This window comes from Sceloporus occidentalis, unplaced genomic scaffold, assembly GCF_023333645.1.
Source record: "Sceloporus occidentalis isolate IW3139 unplaced genomic scaffold, rSceOcc1.0.p SCAF_3, whole genome shotgun sequence".
Classification (NCBI taxonomy): Eukaryota; Metazoa; Chordata; class Lepidosauria; order Squamata; family Phrynosomatidae; genus Sceloporus; species Sceloporus occidentalis.
In genome coordinates this window covers 67,568,574-67,586,446 of record NW_028316983.1, presented here as the reverse complement: position 1 = coordinate 67,586,446, position 17,873 = coordinate 67,568,574, and the positions used below count along the sequence as shown (strand labels likewise).

Below are 17,873 nucleotides of genomic sequence, written 5' to 3'. Positions count from 1 at the left end.
TGGAGGGAGGACATAGCAATACAAGAAATGATTCAATAAAACAGGCAACAAAGGAACATCAAATAGCAAGTGACAATTATGCAATGCTTGGGAACGCTTCTCTGAACAGGATGGTCTTCAACTCAGTTTTGAAGCTGGTTAAAGAAGTGATGGCTCTTGCTCGCGGGGGAAGAAGGTTCCAGGAGTGAGGGGCAGCGAGTGAAAAGGGGTGAATTCAAGATGGGGCAGAGGAAATCATGGGCTGGGACAGCAGACCTTGACTACCAGAACGGAGGGCCCTAGTGGGAAGGTGAGGAGAAATAAGGTCTGATAAGTAAGGAGGGGCCAGCCCATGGAGGGCTTTAAACGTCGACAGCAGGAGCTTGTACTGAATGCGGAAAGGGGGGGGAGCCAGTGAAGGGATGCCAGCACAGGAGAGATGTGGTCAGAGCAGTGGGCAGATATGATAATGCGTGCAGCTGAATGCTGGACAGAGATTAAAGGACGGAGGTGAGAAAGAGGAAGCCCAGCCAGGAGAACATTACAGTAATCAAGTCGTGAGACCACTAGGGCATGGACCAGGATCTTGGCAGAAGAGGCGGAGAGATAAGGTCGGATTTTGGCAATATCGTATAATAAGAATCGGCAAGCCTTGGCTGTGGTCTGGATCTGCGGGATACACGACAGAGAAGAATCAAAGATAAAACCAAGACTGCGGGCTTGCTAGACTGGTTGAATAGAAATGTTGTCAACAGAGACAGAAAAGGAGTGTATACAAGCCATTGTATTCCTTATTACCATGTATGGATGTGAGAGCTGGACACTTAAGAAACAAGATAGGAAGAAAATCAGTGCATTTGAGCTGTGGTGCTGGAGGAAAGTGCTGAGGATCCCGTGGATGGCCAAAAAGAAACAAATGGGTCCTAGGGCGGATTAATCCAGAAATCTCACTGGAAGCCAATATGACAAAACTTAGGCTGTTGTACTTCGGAAACATCATGGGAAGGCACGACTCACTGGAAAAAACAATAATGCTAGGAAATGTGGAGGGAAGTAGAAAGAGAAGAAGGCTGCATGCTAGATTGATAAACTCTATTAAGGAGGTCATGGGTACGAATGTACAGAACTAAGCAGAGTAGTGGAGGACATGGTTGCCATGGGTCTGAATGCCACATCCCCCAAAGTGAAGCCACTTCTTTTGGCCCATGCGTTTCAGGCCTCAGCAGTGATTATAGCCTTTAACTTTAATGTGATAACTTTCCCTGATTTTAACCCAGAAAAGCAGAAAAACATACACAAAAGTCTTATTCATATCCTTCAAAGCCCAATTCCTCTCAGGGGAAGTGCCAAAGAGTTGCCATTACCACCATTTTTGCACCCAGGCATTCAAAAAAGCCAGAAGCAGGGCCACAACAGAGATAGTAGAATGGGTTGGTGCTTCTTTTAGGTGCTTCTGGGACAGACTAAGCTCTTGCCTTTTGCCATTCTACTCAGAGGAGCACATGGTTCCCTTTTTGATAAGAGTAAATATACAGTACAATACTTACATTAACCCTTGGATAAATCACCCCAGGTTTTTGAAGTCGATTTTTGACTAAAATTTCTAGGCTTATACATGAGTATATGCAATTTATTACACAAAATGTTTCTTACATGTGCTATGCCATGTGTGTCAAAGGTAAAAGAGAAATTCTTGAGCAGTATTGTATCACCATGTGTTACACCTGTGTTTGGGTTTTTAGACCATGTTATATTTTTTTTCTGGAGATTGGTGCTCATGTACAAAAATTCTCAACCTCATAATTGGGTATGATTCACATTACTCTCGCTGTGATCAAGCCACAGCATGTAAGGGTTAAGTGGTCTCCTTGGGACCACTGTAAAATGTTTCATTTCTTCCTGTCTTTTATTATGTTTGCTCAGCTGCTTCAGGAGGCTTCCAAATGCAAATAGATACCAACAATAACTTTGTATTATTAAGCAGTTTTAAAAATTATTACTTGTTTCTCTTAAATCTTAGTGAAGACTATGGAAAAACCTTTGTGGACATTACAGATCTTATTAACAACACTTTCATCAGAACAGAATTTGGAATGGCTATTGGACCTGAGAATTCAGGGAAGGTAAGAAAAGCCTGTTAATGTGATTTGAGAAGCTACATATTAGCCCTATCTTTTAAGATGAGTTAGAGAAACTATGGCGCTCCAGATGCTGTCATACTACAACTCTAGTTCTCCTTCACCATTGACTATGTGGGTTAAGTCAGATAGATGTTGCAATTCTACCCTCTGTTTGACAGTATTTTCACTGACACTGTATAACTCACTGAAACACCATCCTATTTGGTATTTCTTTGTCCCATTTGTACATTACCTACTCAGTCAATATTATGAGATTTTAGATTAAATTAATCATTATACAGTGGACCCTTGTTATACGCTGGGGTTTGGTTCCAAGATCCCCCGTGTATAACAAAATCTGTGTATGCTCCAGTCCCATTAAATATAATGACATAGCAAAATGATGTCTCTTATAAAAAATGGAAAATCAAGGTTTGAATTTGTGTCCTTCTAGATGGTTGGAATTTTTGTTTTGTTGTATGCTTTTTATTGGAATCTTTTTTATTATGTATTAATTAATTTTAACACAAACTAAGTCACAACCAAACCTGTAAATAGCCAGAAAGAAAAAGAGAAAACAAAAATGAAATTACAAAAAAGCAAACTGCATGTACATATATAACTAAAACTAAACTAAAACTAATACACAATACTAAAGCATTAGAATACTTAAAACATGTTAACTAAAACACAAAAGGGCTCTGACCCCTTACCAATCCAGACTGTAAGGAGAGGGAGAAAAGAGCAAAACACAACATACATTATTATCATGTTAACACATTGTTAGATATTGCTCAAAAAATCCATAAACATTTTGCAGTCTTTCAAAACAAAAACAAAAAACCAAAACAAAACAAAAAAACCCCAACAACCTTCAGTTCATTTGTCCTTTGAAACCAACTTCAATTTGGAAACTTGGGCTAACTTAGCAGCCTTAACAATTCAGTTTTCCATTGTTGGTGCTTCAGTCTATTTTCAAGTTTGAGAACTGTGTTCTTGCTGCTATCATATGTTGGAGAACTCATCTTTATTTACTGTCCGTATCCATACTCGTCCTTATTTACTGTCCTATCCATAACGCCCAATAAAAACATTTTTGGTGAGATTGCAAAGTTGCTTTAAAAAATTTTTTGACTTAACATGTAAGTCTTTAAGACTAATTTTTTTTTTTTTTGCAAGACCACCACTTGTGGGGAAAAAGAGCCCTCCTTATCTTGACAACTTCAGCATTCATTCTAAGCATTCTTAGAAATTTTATTGGAACCTTTGTAATGATGTAGGAAGCCACCTTGCATCCCAGCTCTGGGAGGAAGTTGGGATAGTGAGTGAATGAGTGAATGATTAAATCAGTGAATGAATAAAGGTTCATGAGGGACACAAGTTGATGCTCTTCAGTGCGGCACTCCTTTAAATATGTAGCCACAGCTTCTGCTAATGTCTGTTTTGATGGAAAACTGGTAATGTGGATTCATTCCATGTGTTGGAACTAGAGAGATGACCCTCATTTGTATATTTCTGTCCAGGTTATACTGACAGGGGACAGGTCTGGACCAGAACATACAGGACGGATCTTCAGATCATCAGATTTTGCTAAAAACTTTGTACTGACAGATCTCCCTTTCCATCCTTTGACACAAATAACCTATCACCCTGAGAATTCTGATTTGTTGTTAGCCCTCAGTACTGAGGTAAGCATGGTGGTGGTGTGTTGGACTAATATGAACAGTCTGTGTGCTCATTTCTTCACTGATGTGATAACTTCAGCTTTGATTCTGGTATCCAAGACAAATTGTGTGAGTGTGTGTGTATGTGTGAGAGGATACTCTTGAGTGATCCCTTGTGGTGTAATCACCAGCACCATCATTTTTACAGTGTTCTTCAGGCATCTGCCTGAATTCATGAAGAATTAAATTCTGGGTTCTGATCCTGAATATTCCCCCATCAGACACCTTTTCCCACATGAGAGATACCTTGCCTTGTCAGGGTTCTTCAGGATCTCTGTAACTGTTTTCTGCCAAGTGTGATTACAAAGACCTTAGCAGACAATTGTGTTCAACATACAAAGGCTTTTTGGAGAGTAGGGCTTACATTGGAGCCTGTGACTTCACCCCTTTTGACCTTCCACAAGTTCAGGTGACAACTTGAACAGAGCTATTTTATGTCTAATAAACATAGTAGTTTTATAGTACTCTGGTACTTTATAGTATGATACTACTATAAGCATCATTTTTACAGTGCACCTAGGGGATATAGTTGTCTTTACTAAAGCTTATTGCACTGGCAATGTAGAGTTCATAGAATCATAGAGTTGGAACAGACTACAAGGGCCATCTAGTCCAACTACCTGCCATGCCAGAATGCAAAATCAAAGCACTCCCAACAAGTGGCCATTTGGCCTCTGTTTAAGAACCTCCAAAGAAGGAGACTCCACCATTCTACGAGGCAACATGTTCCACTGTAAAACAGCTCTTACCATCAGTTCTTTTCTAGGGTGATTATGTGATGGTATACACTAGAGCTGAAATAAGCTTCTTTGAGAAATATAATTTTAATTCTCTGGCAGAGTTGGTATATGGGAATCTCAGCTCGTCTAAGATGCTGTAGTAAGACTTATATTAAAGCTAGTTATTAAGAGCATATTTTTTGGGGGGTCTGTTTCTGGGTCCAGTCCAAGGGGTGTTAAAGGGCTTTGAAGCATTTTGCAATTTGGGACCATCTGAATTGTGTTTAGTTGGGATGGCTTTTTCTGGGCCTAACTATTCTTTGAAATTCTCTGTAAAGGGAAGCTTTCATCACCTCCTCTAGTGCATGCAAATGAATTTCTTTTCCAGCAGGCATTTGACTTGTTGAGTGATAAACTTTAATATCCTGATATATTACCTGAAGTGTTTTATCTGTGGCCATTTCCTTTTCTTACAATTTTGCTTTTTTATTTTTTAAATATGTTGAGTAGGTTGAAGGTCATTGAAACATTTACACATTTTTAAATGGAGAAGTGGACTCAATACTAGTACATCTTTTTGACTGGATCTTGAAAGTGGTGCATCAGATTATAAGCAATCATTTCTAAATGTTTCAGGGCAGCCTTTGGGTATCCAAGAACTTTGGTGAGAAATGGAAGGAAATACACAAAGATGTTTGCCTGGCCAAATGGTGAGCAAAAATCGCTCTTGAGGAAGAGTTAATAGTTTAGTATTCTTTTGCTTGATTAAAACTGTTCACAAAAACACAAAGATGATTATCCTTGAGACAAAATATTATAATGTGTTTTCCTCAATTCCAACAAGACATTTGAAAGCTGTGGTCATGTCTGTAGTAACTTGCCTTTTCAGGCATGTCATTCTAACTTTTTGCTTTTGTCTATACTGTTCTTTAGTACACAACATGCAATATAAACATAATAATAATAATAATAATAATAATAATAATAATTTATTTGTATTTCCCACCTCTCCCTGCAGTTCGAGCTGGGATTACAACAGGGAATAAAATCAACATTAAAATACAAGATACAGTATTATCTAAAAATACAATAACTAGAACGAACAATAAAACTACTACCAATCACTAAAATGACCAAATCATCTGTTTTCCATGCTATCCAAGTCAGAAGTGGGAGTGTTCTTTGAGATCAGCTATAGAAGGTCAGATGGATAGGCCCGCTGGAAGAGATCTGTCTAAAGTGCCTTCTTAAAGGCTTCTAAGGTGGTAATAAGACAGATCTCTTCCGGTAAGTTGCTCCATAGTTTAGGGGCCGCGGCTGTAAACACTTTATGGGAAGTTGTAATTACTTTAGTTTTCTTATATTCCAAAAATTTCTTCCCTGATGTTCTGAGAGTACAGGGCAGATTGTTTAGGGAGAGGCGTTCCCTTAAGTAACTCGGGCCCAAGCCATGTAGGGCTTTAAAGGTAATGACCAACACTTTGTATTGCGCCCAGAAGCTGATTGGCAGCCAATGAAGAGATTTTAATATTGGAGTAATATGGTCTGATCTTGATGTTCCCGTGACCAGTCTGGCTGCAGCATTTTGGATCAATTGAATCTTCCAAACTTAGTACAAAGGTAGCCCCATGTAGAGCGCATTAAAGAAATTTAAGTGAGAGGTTACCAGTGCATGTACCACTGCTTCAAGGTCCCTCTGGGCCAGGTAGGGGCGAAGTTGGCGTATTAACTGAAGTTGGTACCTAGCACTCCTGGTCATTGCCTTCACCTTAGATGACAACTGTAGAGATGAGTCCAGGAGCACTCCCAAACTGCGAACTTCATCCTTTAGGGGAAGTGTGGCCCCGTGGCAAATCTCCATCCTTGGATCAGGGGTACCTATCATAAGCACCTCCATTTTCTCTGGATTCAGCTTGAGTTTGTTTTCCCTCATCCAGCCCATTACTGACTCAAGACATGCATTTAGAGAAGAGATGTCATCCTTGGTTACTGCAGCAGTCAGAGACATAGAGAAGTAAATTTGGGTGTCATCAGTGTACTGATAACACCGCGCCTCATGTCTCTGGATGATCTGGCCCTATAAAACACAATATAAATAATATATAGTGCTCTACATGTTCAGCGTTGCACTTATTGATAATTTTCACCTTGTGGGCACTTTGAAGAATAATGCAACAGTTAGGGAGCAGGGTACATTTCAGTGTTTCATTGCAGAAGACCACAGGCCAAATCCTTGCTATTTCAACAAAGCTAGAAAAGACTTTGACATAAGATTTTGGGAAGCTGCTGCCAACTAGTATAGAGGGCACTGCTCCATGGTTTAACTCCCATATGAGAACTCCTTAAAATAGTATAGCTATAAGTATTTGTAATTAACGATGAACATTAACATTGGTGTGAAGGAAAAATGTAATCTCAGGGGTATAGGAAAATGTTTTATTCCAGGAAATAGCACAGTCTGTTTTGGCCAAGAAATGTTTGCACAATCTTCATAGGAAAGCATTTTGAAAACCACAGTGCAGGGATTTCAGAAAAGTGTATAAGTTTTAGAAACCTGCTTTTTTGAATTCCCTATAGGGGATTTTTAAAGTTCTTTCCCATGAAGAAGGCCATACAAATATTTGGAAGTAACACAGTGAGCTGTTTCAGGGGGCTCTCCTTCACATCACGTTTGTTAGATGTTTCCAGTTTCTTCTGCTTTGAATCTTAGTTTTGATCCTTGCTCATGGATCTCATAGTCTTAAGCATTTTGCTATACGATGTTTTTCTAACTTTTAGATGTCCACAAATTTTGACTTACTAGCCAGACATTATTTGTGGTAGTTAACCTTCTTGTGAGTCTGGTGGCATTCTGGGCTTTAGAGAAGAAATGAATTGGCACAGCTACTTCTGTTTTTCTAAACTGAGTTCCCTGGGTATGCCAGAGGATTCTAGCACTGGAAGGGCTGTTTTGTGTCAGATCTGGTGCACTGAGGCTGCGTCTGCACTGCAGAAATAATCCAGGTTAATACCACTTTAATTGTCATGGCTTAATGCTGTAGAATCCTGGGAATTGTAGTTTGTTGTGGCACCAGAGCTTTCTGACAGATAAGGGTAAATGTTTCACAAAAACGACAATACTCAGAATTGTATAGCATTGAGCCATAGCAATTAAGGTAATGTCTACCTGGATTATTTCTGCAGTGCAGATGCAGCCTAAGAGATTCTGTCCTCTCTGGGACCCTTGGTTCTTTACAGTTCAGGGAACTCAGAGAGGGAAAGAGAAGTAAGTTGTTTGCCCTCCAAAATACTTGGATATAGGGTGGAATAAAAATATTTAAATAAATATCCCTAAATATTTTATATTATATAAATTTTAATATATTAAATATTATTAACTATTTAAATAAATATGTAGCAGATTGTATGTAATTTCTTTTTGGTGTTATGGGTTGAGCAGCTCATTTTTGAATATAATACTTTCCCCTTACCACTTTCAAGCTGAATTTTTCCTTCCACATTCTCTTAACACCTTTGTTTTCAGAACTACTGAACATTCAGTTGTTTATTTTCCACCTTTTCCAACTTATTGGGGAAGACAATAATGCTCAGTAAAGCGGAAGGTAGTAAGAAAAGAGAAAGACTACATTACTGTTATGTACAGCACTGTGTAAATTTATGGAGCTTTATAAGTAAACAATAATAATAATGATAATGATAATAGAAATAGAAATAGTAATAATACTGTTGGACAGACCTGATTAGGAAGACACAGCCTGAGTTTGCAAGACCTCAGCAGGGATGTTGGTGATCAGCAGTCAAGTAGGTTTCTTATTCATACGATTGCTTCAAGTTAAACTTGACTTGATAACAAATAACAACAGCAAAATATGTATCTGTCCTAACAGACAGGTACTTTGTCCCAGAATGTTAGAGCTGTTTCTTATATGCCTTCCTTACAGTGGTGAAAGTCTGGAGTTGTTAAAAGATTTTTAATTATGACCATTAACCTCTGATGCATGGCACCATACAGTATTTTGAGATGGTAGATTTTTCTGAATTCCACTTTTGACAACAACGTGAATTAGTACAATATTGTCCCTGTATGCCCCTAAACTGTATCTCTATACATATCTTTGTACACCAAGGCAAAGTGCTGAATTTTCATTAGTTCATTTAACACGCTTTCTTTCACTTAAACTACAAGCAGTGTTTCTTTTTCTTTTGTTTATTTCTAGGGGCCCTGGCGTAACCATCTTCTTCACCACTTACCTGAATGGCTCTTGTAGTAAGTATTTCCAGTTTCAGTAAATAATAAGGTATGCTCTTAGTGCCTTCTGTGCAGGTCTGAGTGAAACAATGGATTTGATAGTAATGATGACTGGTAGTTTCCATGCCAGTGGAATGGAGAAGTGTGCCATAGACACCTTAAAGAGTTATCCAAGGTGCTAAACCTTTTAAAGGGATAATGTTAAGCACTATAGCTCCAGTAAAGTTCAGGCTAAAACGGAAAACAAATTCTGTATTGCACTGGCACAGAAGCCACCAGTCACCACTATTTGTCAGGCCTTTATTTTGAGCCCATGACATGCTAAGCTTTTAATAGCTTCTAAAACCATGAGTTCAATAAATACATCAACTAGGAAAAAATCTTTTATGTGTGTGATACATTTTTATAGAGACCCTGTTGGAAAGGGCATTCTCTGTCTCTGTCTCTCTCTCACACACACACTTAAAATCAATGAAACGAGACAGAGACAGAGAATGCCCTTTCCAACAGGGTCCAATAGGCATTGAAGTTGTGGAGTTTCTATTTCTAGATAAAGATCTTTGTATTTGCCCATATTCATGCTTTCTTTCTCATTTTAATGTTTCTACCATTACATATTACCCTAATACTTTTTTTGTACTTGTGGTTTTCATGTTTCTGTTGAGACAGCATGAATTTTATTTTATATTTGAGACTATTTTTGTTATTGTTGTGAACCATCCTTTCAGTTATGGTAATCTGAAGAATGCCCCGGTGTTAAGTAAAGTGAGCATGACACAAGTTGCTCTGCAATACAAATTTGTCTTAGCTGAGATTGTCAGGTTGAAAACTAAGATGGCTCCTCTGCATTTAATGGTTGTGTAGATGAGGGAATTTCACCCAATGCTGCTTGTCATGCAGTCAAATAACAAGCAAATCGACTGAAATGCCTTCTTCTACACAGTCATTAAAGGTACAGCTGTCTTCTCCAATTTTCACTCTGGCAATCCTAATCATAGCCTTAATGCAGAGATTCTACTCTTCCCAGCTTTCTTTTGGGTTTATTTTGTTGTACCCTTTATGAATTATTTGTACCGGGTTGGGGGGGGGGGGCTTCATACTTGCAGTTAAATAGCTGAACATGCACACACTGTCTGCTTAGACTTCTCTTTTAAAAATTATCACATTCTGGGCATGGATATTAGAAAGTGGGTCTGGAGAGGTGCATGACTGTGGGAAACAAGCCTGCAGTATGGTATTACAGCCGCTCCAGTGCACAGCGTTCTCTTTCTGTGAATATTGTGTGGCATGGGGTTTATCTGCCTATCTGACTGGAATAGTATTAATTCATGTATTTCCTCTGCTCAAGAAGCTGATCTCGGGTTACTGGAACTGAAAAAGACCAAAGATTTTGGGATGACATTCCAGACTATAGGCAACAAAATTTATTCCTTTGGTCTGGGTGGACGCTTTCTCTTTGCATCTGTGATGACAGAAAAGGTAGGAGGTTGACTCTTCTTTTTCATTCCTGTGGGCCACATGAGCTAAGTTTATATTTTAGTACTTTTAAAAAAAGATGAAAAAGAGGTGTAGCAAAGAGAGTCCAGTATTTGTTTTGTACTGACCTGGTTTTTTGTTGTTGTTGTTGTTGCTGTTGCTGTTGTTGTTAATTTTTGAATTTCAGTCTTATATAGACAGATTTGAGTGGAGCTCTAGTTTGTAACAATCCTGCTCCAAAAATGCACCCCGTGTTTAATAAAACTATCCAAATAGTTTTTAAAGAAATAATCACAAAACGAACAGTGTTTAATTTCTTTTGATTGATTGTTTTGAATTGCATTTCAATTGTTTTTAAATGTCTGAGCTTGTTTTATGTTTTTAGTGTGTTTTTCAATTTTTTTAGCTAACTGTAGTCCATTTGGGAGGAAAGGAGGGGTATAAATCCAATATGTGAATAATTTTTTTGTTAAGAAATGTTGATATATGTTAACAGATATATTTATAATGATTGCAGTGATAAAATAGCAGTTCAGGGGTGGACTTCTCATTACCAAATAAAAAATTAAAGCAGACAGCTTTTTTATGTGTTTCTTTGGTTTGGTTTTAACAATAGCCTCTCAGCATATAAGGAGAAAGCATATCCGCAGACCCCACTCCAGTATATTTTAGGCCTGTGACTAGAGGAGTTTTTGCTTAATTGTTCAATATAACATCTGGACATTTTGGAGGAATTTCTTTTGTTTGTTAAGATTAGAGGCCTACATAAACATTAACTGTCTGCCAAAGTATTAGTGTGAATTATACTAGAAAATAATTAATATTGTCATTGTGTTCTCTAGGGTAACACAAGGCGAATCCATGTGTCACTGGATCAGGGTGAAACCTGGAATATGGCCCAGCTTCCTTCAGTGGGACAAGAGCAGTTTTACTCTATCTTAGCAGCTAATGATGACATGGTGTTCATGCATGTTGATGAACCTGGAGGTGAGAGAAAGGAGAAAAGATGGATGATGTATACTTAAATAGTTTTACCTTTCAGCAAGTTCAATTTGAGTTGCAAAACTGATGTTCAGAAGAAAATAAGCATTTAAAATAAGTTGATGAAAAGCATACAGCTGAGGCATCTAAAAGAGATCCTAGAAATAACACACAACTGATCCTAGAAATAACACACACACATGTTTTTTTTAAAGTGTGGCCAGCCTTCACTATATATATCACTCACTGATAAATTGACTGCCAGAAAAATTTTAAGTTGTTACTTTCGCAGGCCATTCATTGTGTCAGATATAGTGGCAGTACCAGTTCAGTCAACCATACTGTGTGGGCCAGGTTTATTCAAGTTAAAATTATATTCATTAATTTAGTACCTCATACAATTTCTTGTAATAGTTCATACTTTTACATTATTTTGAAATGGAAAGAGATCACACATAGTCACCTTTCTAGGCTTGATAAACTTGAACTGAATGGTGGATATTTATAATACTAAATTGACAGCCTAGTTCTGTGTAACACTGATCTTCTGACCCTTGCAATCTACTGCTTTTTCTTGCAGATACTGGGCATGGAACAATCTACACCTCTGATGATCAAGGTATTATATATTCCAAATCTCTAGAAAGGCACCTTTACACAACCACTGGGGGAGAAACAGACTTCACCAATGTGACTTCCTTGCGAGGCATCTACATCACTAGTGTACTCTCAGAAGGTGAGTGCTTACTCTCAGCATGGTATTATGGCCAGGGTGGGATCATAGACTGGCTTAAAGTAAGCTAGTTAAGAAATCATATAAAACTTCAGTTGAACAGAATAGAGGCAACTTGGTGGTCAGCAGAATAAGTCAGGACCTCCATAATGCTAATGCTTCCTGATAAATTGGTTAGTCTTACAGGGGTCAGAGTGTTTTCTTCCCTTTTTATGCTTGCTGACTTACTGGAATTAACTTATTTTGAGTTTTAGTCTTTGCACTTAAAGTGAAGGAACAAATATTATAATTTTAGTAGTGTATTTAGGAACAGGAGTGGGCAACTGTGGGGGCCAAGACCCAACTCTCCCAACTCTCTATGGACCCCACCCCTCCACACATGCCAGAATAACTCTGCTTTTCTTATTGAGTCAAAATAGCAACCAGAAGTGACAGAGGGTTTTGGGATGCAAGGGGATACTGGATCGTTGGAGTGTGTGTAGGGTGCTTTTCTTATTGAGTCAAAATAACAACCAGAAGTGACAGAGGTTTTTGGGATGCAAGGGGATACTGGGTTGTTGGAGTGTGTGTAGGGTGTTTTTGTGAGTGTCTACACATTTGGCGGGGGGGGGGGGTTCTCTGTAATTTTCATGTGAAAATCACCCAGATTTTTTTTAAAAAAATGGGGGGAGGGCTTGGGCAAACTTTGTGAATCTGGTGGGTACTTCAGGGGCCACAAACATGTAGTCCAGGCACTCAACTAAAACATTGCTTGTTTATCTTGTTCTCTGGTCCTAATTCAGTTTTTATTGAACTTGGGAAATGACCAGTAGTATCTGTTCATGCGATTACAACTTTTAAAACATTCATATCTCATCCTGCAACATTTTGTTTTATCCCAAGTTTAAATGTCTTTACTGTATATTGTTTTAAGTAGAAGACCAAGATGTTTGTCAAGTTGTGAGTCAGTGCTAACAATTTTATCCTACTCACAGAGGGGACTCGTGAGTATTTTATTAAAAACAAAAATGTTTCTGACTTGAGGATAACTGTTTTCTTGATTATCTACATTTTCCAGTAAAAAAAAAAAAATCAGGTGGTATATAATTGTATTAAAATATTTTATCCACACACACACGCGCACACACACACACACACACACACACACACACTCTGACTTTAAGTTGCTCAGTAAGAGATTCTTTCTTCATGGATCTATGGTCTGAGAAATGCAGAAGCACTTCTCTACTTTCAGTTTGGGAGAATGAAAGCCTTCTACCAGGTAGTTAAAATGTTCCTTAGTTTTGTAATAATTCAAACCTCTTCAACTAATCTTGTCTTCTTGAATGCTGGAAAATAGTGCAAGCTACATGTCCTGGATATGAAACAAAGCATCATGTTGTAAATTCAGGAAGTAAATTACATGGAATATATTGCACAAAAATAAGGATGTGCTTTTCCCCCCTTCAACTAGATAATTCCATTCAGTCCGTGATTACCTTTGATCAAGGAGGAGAGTGGGTACACTTGAGAAAGCCTGAAAATGCTAAATGTGATTCGACAGCCAAAAATAAGGAGGAGGTTTGTCTTTTAATACATTGGCAGAAATAGAATGCCAACAGAATTGTGAGGCCAAGGCTATAGTTCTGAGCTACTTGCTTTTATGTAATTACATTTTACTGACTTCTTAGTAAATGAGTTGATGGATAGAATGAAAGATAAAGATTGTACACGGCCAAAAATTATTTTTGATGCCATTTTTTAAATTAAAAAACCATTAAGTATTTGGAAGTAGATGTAGTTTTTTGAACCATTCTTTGAAAATCTGTGAAAATATTTTGTCATAATTCCCTGGCAGGTTAGTTCATAGAACTTGGAGTAAAGATACAAAACTTTTTAGAGATATTTTGCAAAGAAGAATGGAATATTGAACACAAATTTTATTGCAAATCTAGCCAAATGGTGAACACTGTTTAAAATTTAGACTCTTTTTTAATTTTGCAAACAGAGTGAAGGATTGTATGTGCAGGATGTTGATTTGAGTCATGGAAATATTTTGTTGCAAACACACTTTCTTAATCAGTATGCTTTGAATTTAAACTCAATTTACCTTAAGTTTGCATCAAGCAAGATTTTCCACAGCTGTGTTGAGATTCAAACTGGTTTTTTTACATTTGCTTTTAAAGATATAAGATCTGTTGCACTCCTGCATCTTGTCTACTTTTATTAAAAATGTATTATCTTACATTTACAGTGCAGTCTTCACATCCATGCATCTTACAGCATCTCACAGAAGCTGAATGTACCAATGGTACCTCTGTCGGAACCTAATGCTGTTGGTATCATCATTGCTCATGGTAATGAATTAACCTTATGCTTATTTAATATGAAGTGAAATAATGATTGAGTGTTGAGGTGTTACTTTGGTTTTCCTTTTATTTGTGCATTCCACAAGTCTGAGCTGTGTATTGAGTTTTATTTCTGCATACTTAGCAAGGCTAGGTGAAATTTCAAAGGAACAAATGTGCTAGACTGTCATGAGAAAACTGTAATGATTTGCATCCATGGGATTGGTCCTTATATTGCAGGAAGTGTTGGAGATGCCATTTCAATAACAAACCCAGATGTCTACATTTCGGATGATGGTGGCTACACATGGGCACGGATGCTGGAAGGACCCCATCATTATGCCATCTTGGATTCTGGGGGCATCATTGTGGCTGTTGAGCATACCTATCATCCTATCAATGTGATTAAGTATGCAAGAACTTACTTTTGCTAATATATGTTGGGAGGACAATACAAATTTCATTATCCACTTCCTGACAGCCACATCACTAGCTACAGCTGTTCTAGGCACTGTCTCTGTAAAGTAGTGTCACAGGACAAACAGCACTGCTTTCAGTTTAGAATGGATGGAACAAGCTTTTATCCTGGATCTGTCCTGCCCCAAACACCACTTTTTTATGGTGTGATGGCATCATCATATTCCATCTGTAGCCATCCTGTGTTACCACTGTTGCTTCTGTCATTTTGTATAATGAAACATTCAACAAGGAAGAGTAGATTTATAGTTCCTAGATGCAGAGATGGAAGACTACATTGGGGTAGACTAGCAGGGCCCACCTTACAATTAATCATTTGCTTGGGACAAAACATTTCAGAAGAGATCCAGTTTCTATCCCTGTGTGTTATTTTGAAAAAAAAAGGTTTTAGTTCAGAACAGTAACTGCTCAATCTGTGGTAAATTCATGGAGCTCTAGGTAAGAAACTGCCCTTCTGCAGATCACTCTCTGCTGACACTGCCATGTGGTCAAGGTTACTACACACCTTGGGCAGTGAGCGTGTAGTTTGGTTTAACAGTCCTTTGATACAGTTTTGCATCTTTAGTATTTTACAGTAGCTGCCAGAGTGTTATGATCTTAATTGAATCACAATGATAATACCAAACCTCATTCGTAATCCTCTGTTTTAGGTTCTCAACAGATGAAGGGCAATGCTGGCACAAATACGTTTTCAGTAAGGAACCAATAACTTTTACTGGCCTGGCTTCAGAACCTGGAGCAAAATCGATGAATGTTAGTATCTGGGGATTTAAGGAGAGCTTCCTGTCCCGACAGTGGATCTCATATACCATTGACTTTAATGATCTGCTCAGCAGGGACTGTGAGTAATATTTATTTTCTTAATAATAAATAAAGTAAGCATGCCAACAGGCTGTTTGCCTTGGCTATTCTTGCAAATTGGAATATTGTGATACATCTGGAGCATCTTGTATAGGCTGCTGTGCTGGTTGAAGAATGTAGAGCTCTTGAGCTGCCTTTCTATGTGTGTCAAAATTGCTGTTGTGGCTGCTGCTGCTATTATTAATATCCCACTTTTCCCAATCTAGGAAAGGCAGGTTACAACAGTTAACACAAACATAGTTAAAAATTTACCACCTACAAATGTTAAAAATGTATTAAACTGTCAATAAAATTAAAACCATTTAAAACATATCTACTAAAAAGAAAAAAAAAACAAATAAATAGTACATCACATTGTGAAAACACCCTTGAGCACTAAGGTCACTTGGTTGCAGAAAGACGGTAGGGAGAGTGCCAGTTCAACCTCTCTAGGGACATTATCACATGGGAGGAATGTCTCCCAATTTCAAAAGAAAAGAAAGTGGGGCCAATTCGGAAATGAATGCAAGTACGTGGATAGTTATCACACCACAGAAGTACACTGTGCCCATCCCAAAGCCAAAGCAGTGCAAATGCAAAAGAAATTATCATATGAGTGCATATCCATCGTGGTCTAAAATTCGAATTAGCATCCCTGCACATGCGCAGTGAGGGCAGAATCGGATTGTGGCGTTTTTACACTTCCGGCCAGGCTTGCTTCTGGTTTTGCCTTGTTTCATGTTATTTGTTCATTTGTTTGCCTTGTTTCACATTATTTGTTCATTCATTACCTTTTATTTCATGTTATTTAGGCAATTCACCAATTCAAAACCAGTCCAAAGTAACCTTGTACTTGGTTTGAACATTGGACTATGACACTAGAAGGCAGGGATTGAATTCCACTGGATGACCTGGTGCAAGTCACACTCTCTCAGCCTCCTCAGAAAATGGCAGTGGCAAACCTCATCTGAATAAACCTGCTAAGAAAACCCTGTGACAGGGTCACCCTAGAGTCACCTTAAGTTGGACTTGAAGACAAACAACAACATTTGACAAGTCATACTCTCTCAGACGTGGAGGGTGGCCATGGCAAACCTTCTCTGAATAAACCTTCCCAGAGAACCAGGGGGGCTGGAGAGGGAAGAAGGGCTTGTCACCAGGAAGGGACCCTGTGAAATTCAGCTCCCGAGGGACCCCTAGGACCCAAATCTGGCCAGGCTCCTCCTTGCACCCCGAAAGCTCAGCATCCCAAAATCTGGGGTGTGAGATCCCTGGCTCTGCCTCGCTGGAGTTCCTGTGATGTAATTAGCCATATATGGTCTTTGGCATCCCTAGCAATGACGTCAGAGTGAATCCCTTTCTCACAGCCCCACCTCCACCTTTCAAGCAGCTCTGGACAGAATGGAGGAGGGCATAGGAGGCGTGCTCAGCCTTCTGTGCTTCCTCCAAAAAGAGCTCCCCCCCCCCCACCGGGCAACACAGGAGTGCTTATCTCCTGTGTACTTCACTTTTCTGGCCCCTTTGCTCCCAGAGGGAGCAGCCAGGGAACACAAGAGAGAAAATTGCAGCCAGCAGAGGAGCTTGGGAATTGTAGTCTGATTTGGCGGCAATCCAAGGGCAACCGAGACATGCGTTCCATACCTGGCAAATTCGAATTGAACGCAACTTTGGAGTGGACCAGGATCTGTAAATTCTCTGTTTCCCCGAATTTACCCATCTCTAGGTTGACCTTGGATTAGGTTCGAATTGACTTAGCATTGCCTTCGATTATGTGTGATAACCTCTCACGAAAAAACGTAAACCACCATGATTGCACCCGGGATCACACTGCATTAACCTTCCGATTTTCTCCTTGTGATAACGTCCTAGGACAGGAGTTCCAGATCCTGAGACCCAACTGCCAAGAAGTCCTTCTCTCATGTCCCCACAAGATATGCCTGTAAGGTTGATGGGACAGAGTCAAGGTCCACCCCAGAAGGGCTCAGGACATAGACAGACCCATATATAGTGGTTTGGTCCTTCAGATAACCTCGACCTGAGCCATATAGGGTTTTATAAGGTCATAGCCAATATGTTAAATGGTGCCCAGAAATAGGCCAGCAGCCACTGGAGGTGTTGTAACAAGAATGTTGTGTGTTCCCTGTAACCATCCCCAGTTCAGTCTGGCTATCAGATTGAAACAGATGAGGTTTCCAAGCTCTCTTCAAAGGCAGCCCCATTTAGAGTAATCCAAACGGGATGTAACTGA

The 17,873-nt window shown here is 38.9% G+C and overlaps 1 protein-coding gene across 1 annotated transcript in view; it reads left to right on the top strand.

The window, feature by feature from the left end:
* The window catches only part of SORT1 (sortilin 1), a 76,183-nt gene that overhangs the window by 43,881 nt on the left and 14,429 nt on the right, over window positions 1-17,873 (top strand). The window contains exons 4-14 of the mRNA XM_089514841.1: window positions 2,000-2,102; window positions 3,623-3,787; window positions 5,179-5,252; window positions 8,760-8,809; window positions 10,140-10,270; window positions 11,110-11,254; window positions 11,829-11,984; window positions 13,435-13,541; window positions 14,215-14,317; window positions 14,549-14,717; window positions 15,436-15,626. Of these exons, the coding sequence (XP_089370967.1) occupies window positions 2,000-2,102; window positions 3,623-3,787; window positions 5,179-5,252; window positions 8,760-8,809; window positions 10,140-10,270; window positions 11,110-11,254; window positions 11,829-11,984; window positions 13,435-13,541; window positions 14,215-14,317; window positions 14,549-14,717; window positions 15,436-15,626 (1,394 nt within the window). The remainder of the gene's footprint in view (window positions 1-1,999; window positions 2,103-3,622; window positions 3,788-5,178; window positions 5,253-8,759; window positions 8,810-10,139; window positions 10,271-11,109; window positions 11,255-11,828; window positions 11,985-13,434; window positions 13,542-14,214; window positions 14,318-14,548; window positions 14,718-15,435; window positions 15,627-17,873) is intronic.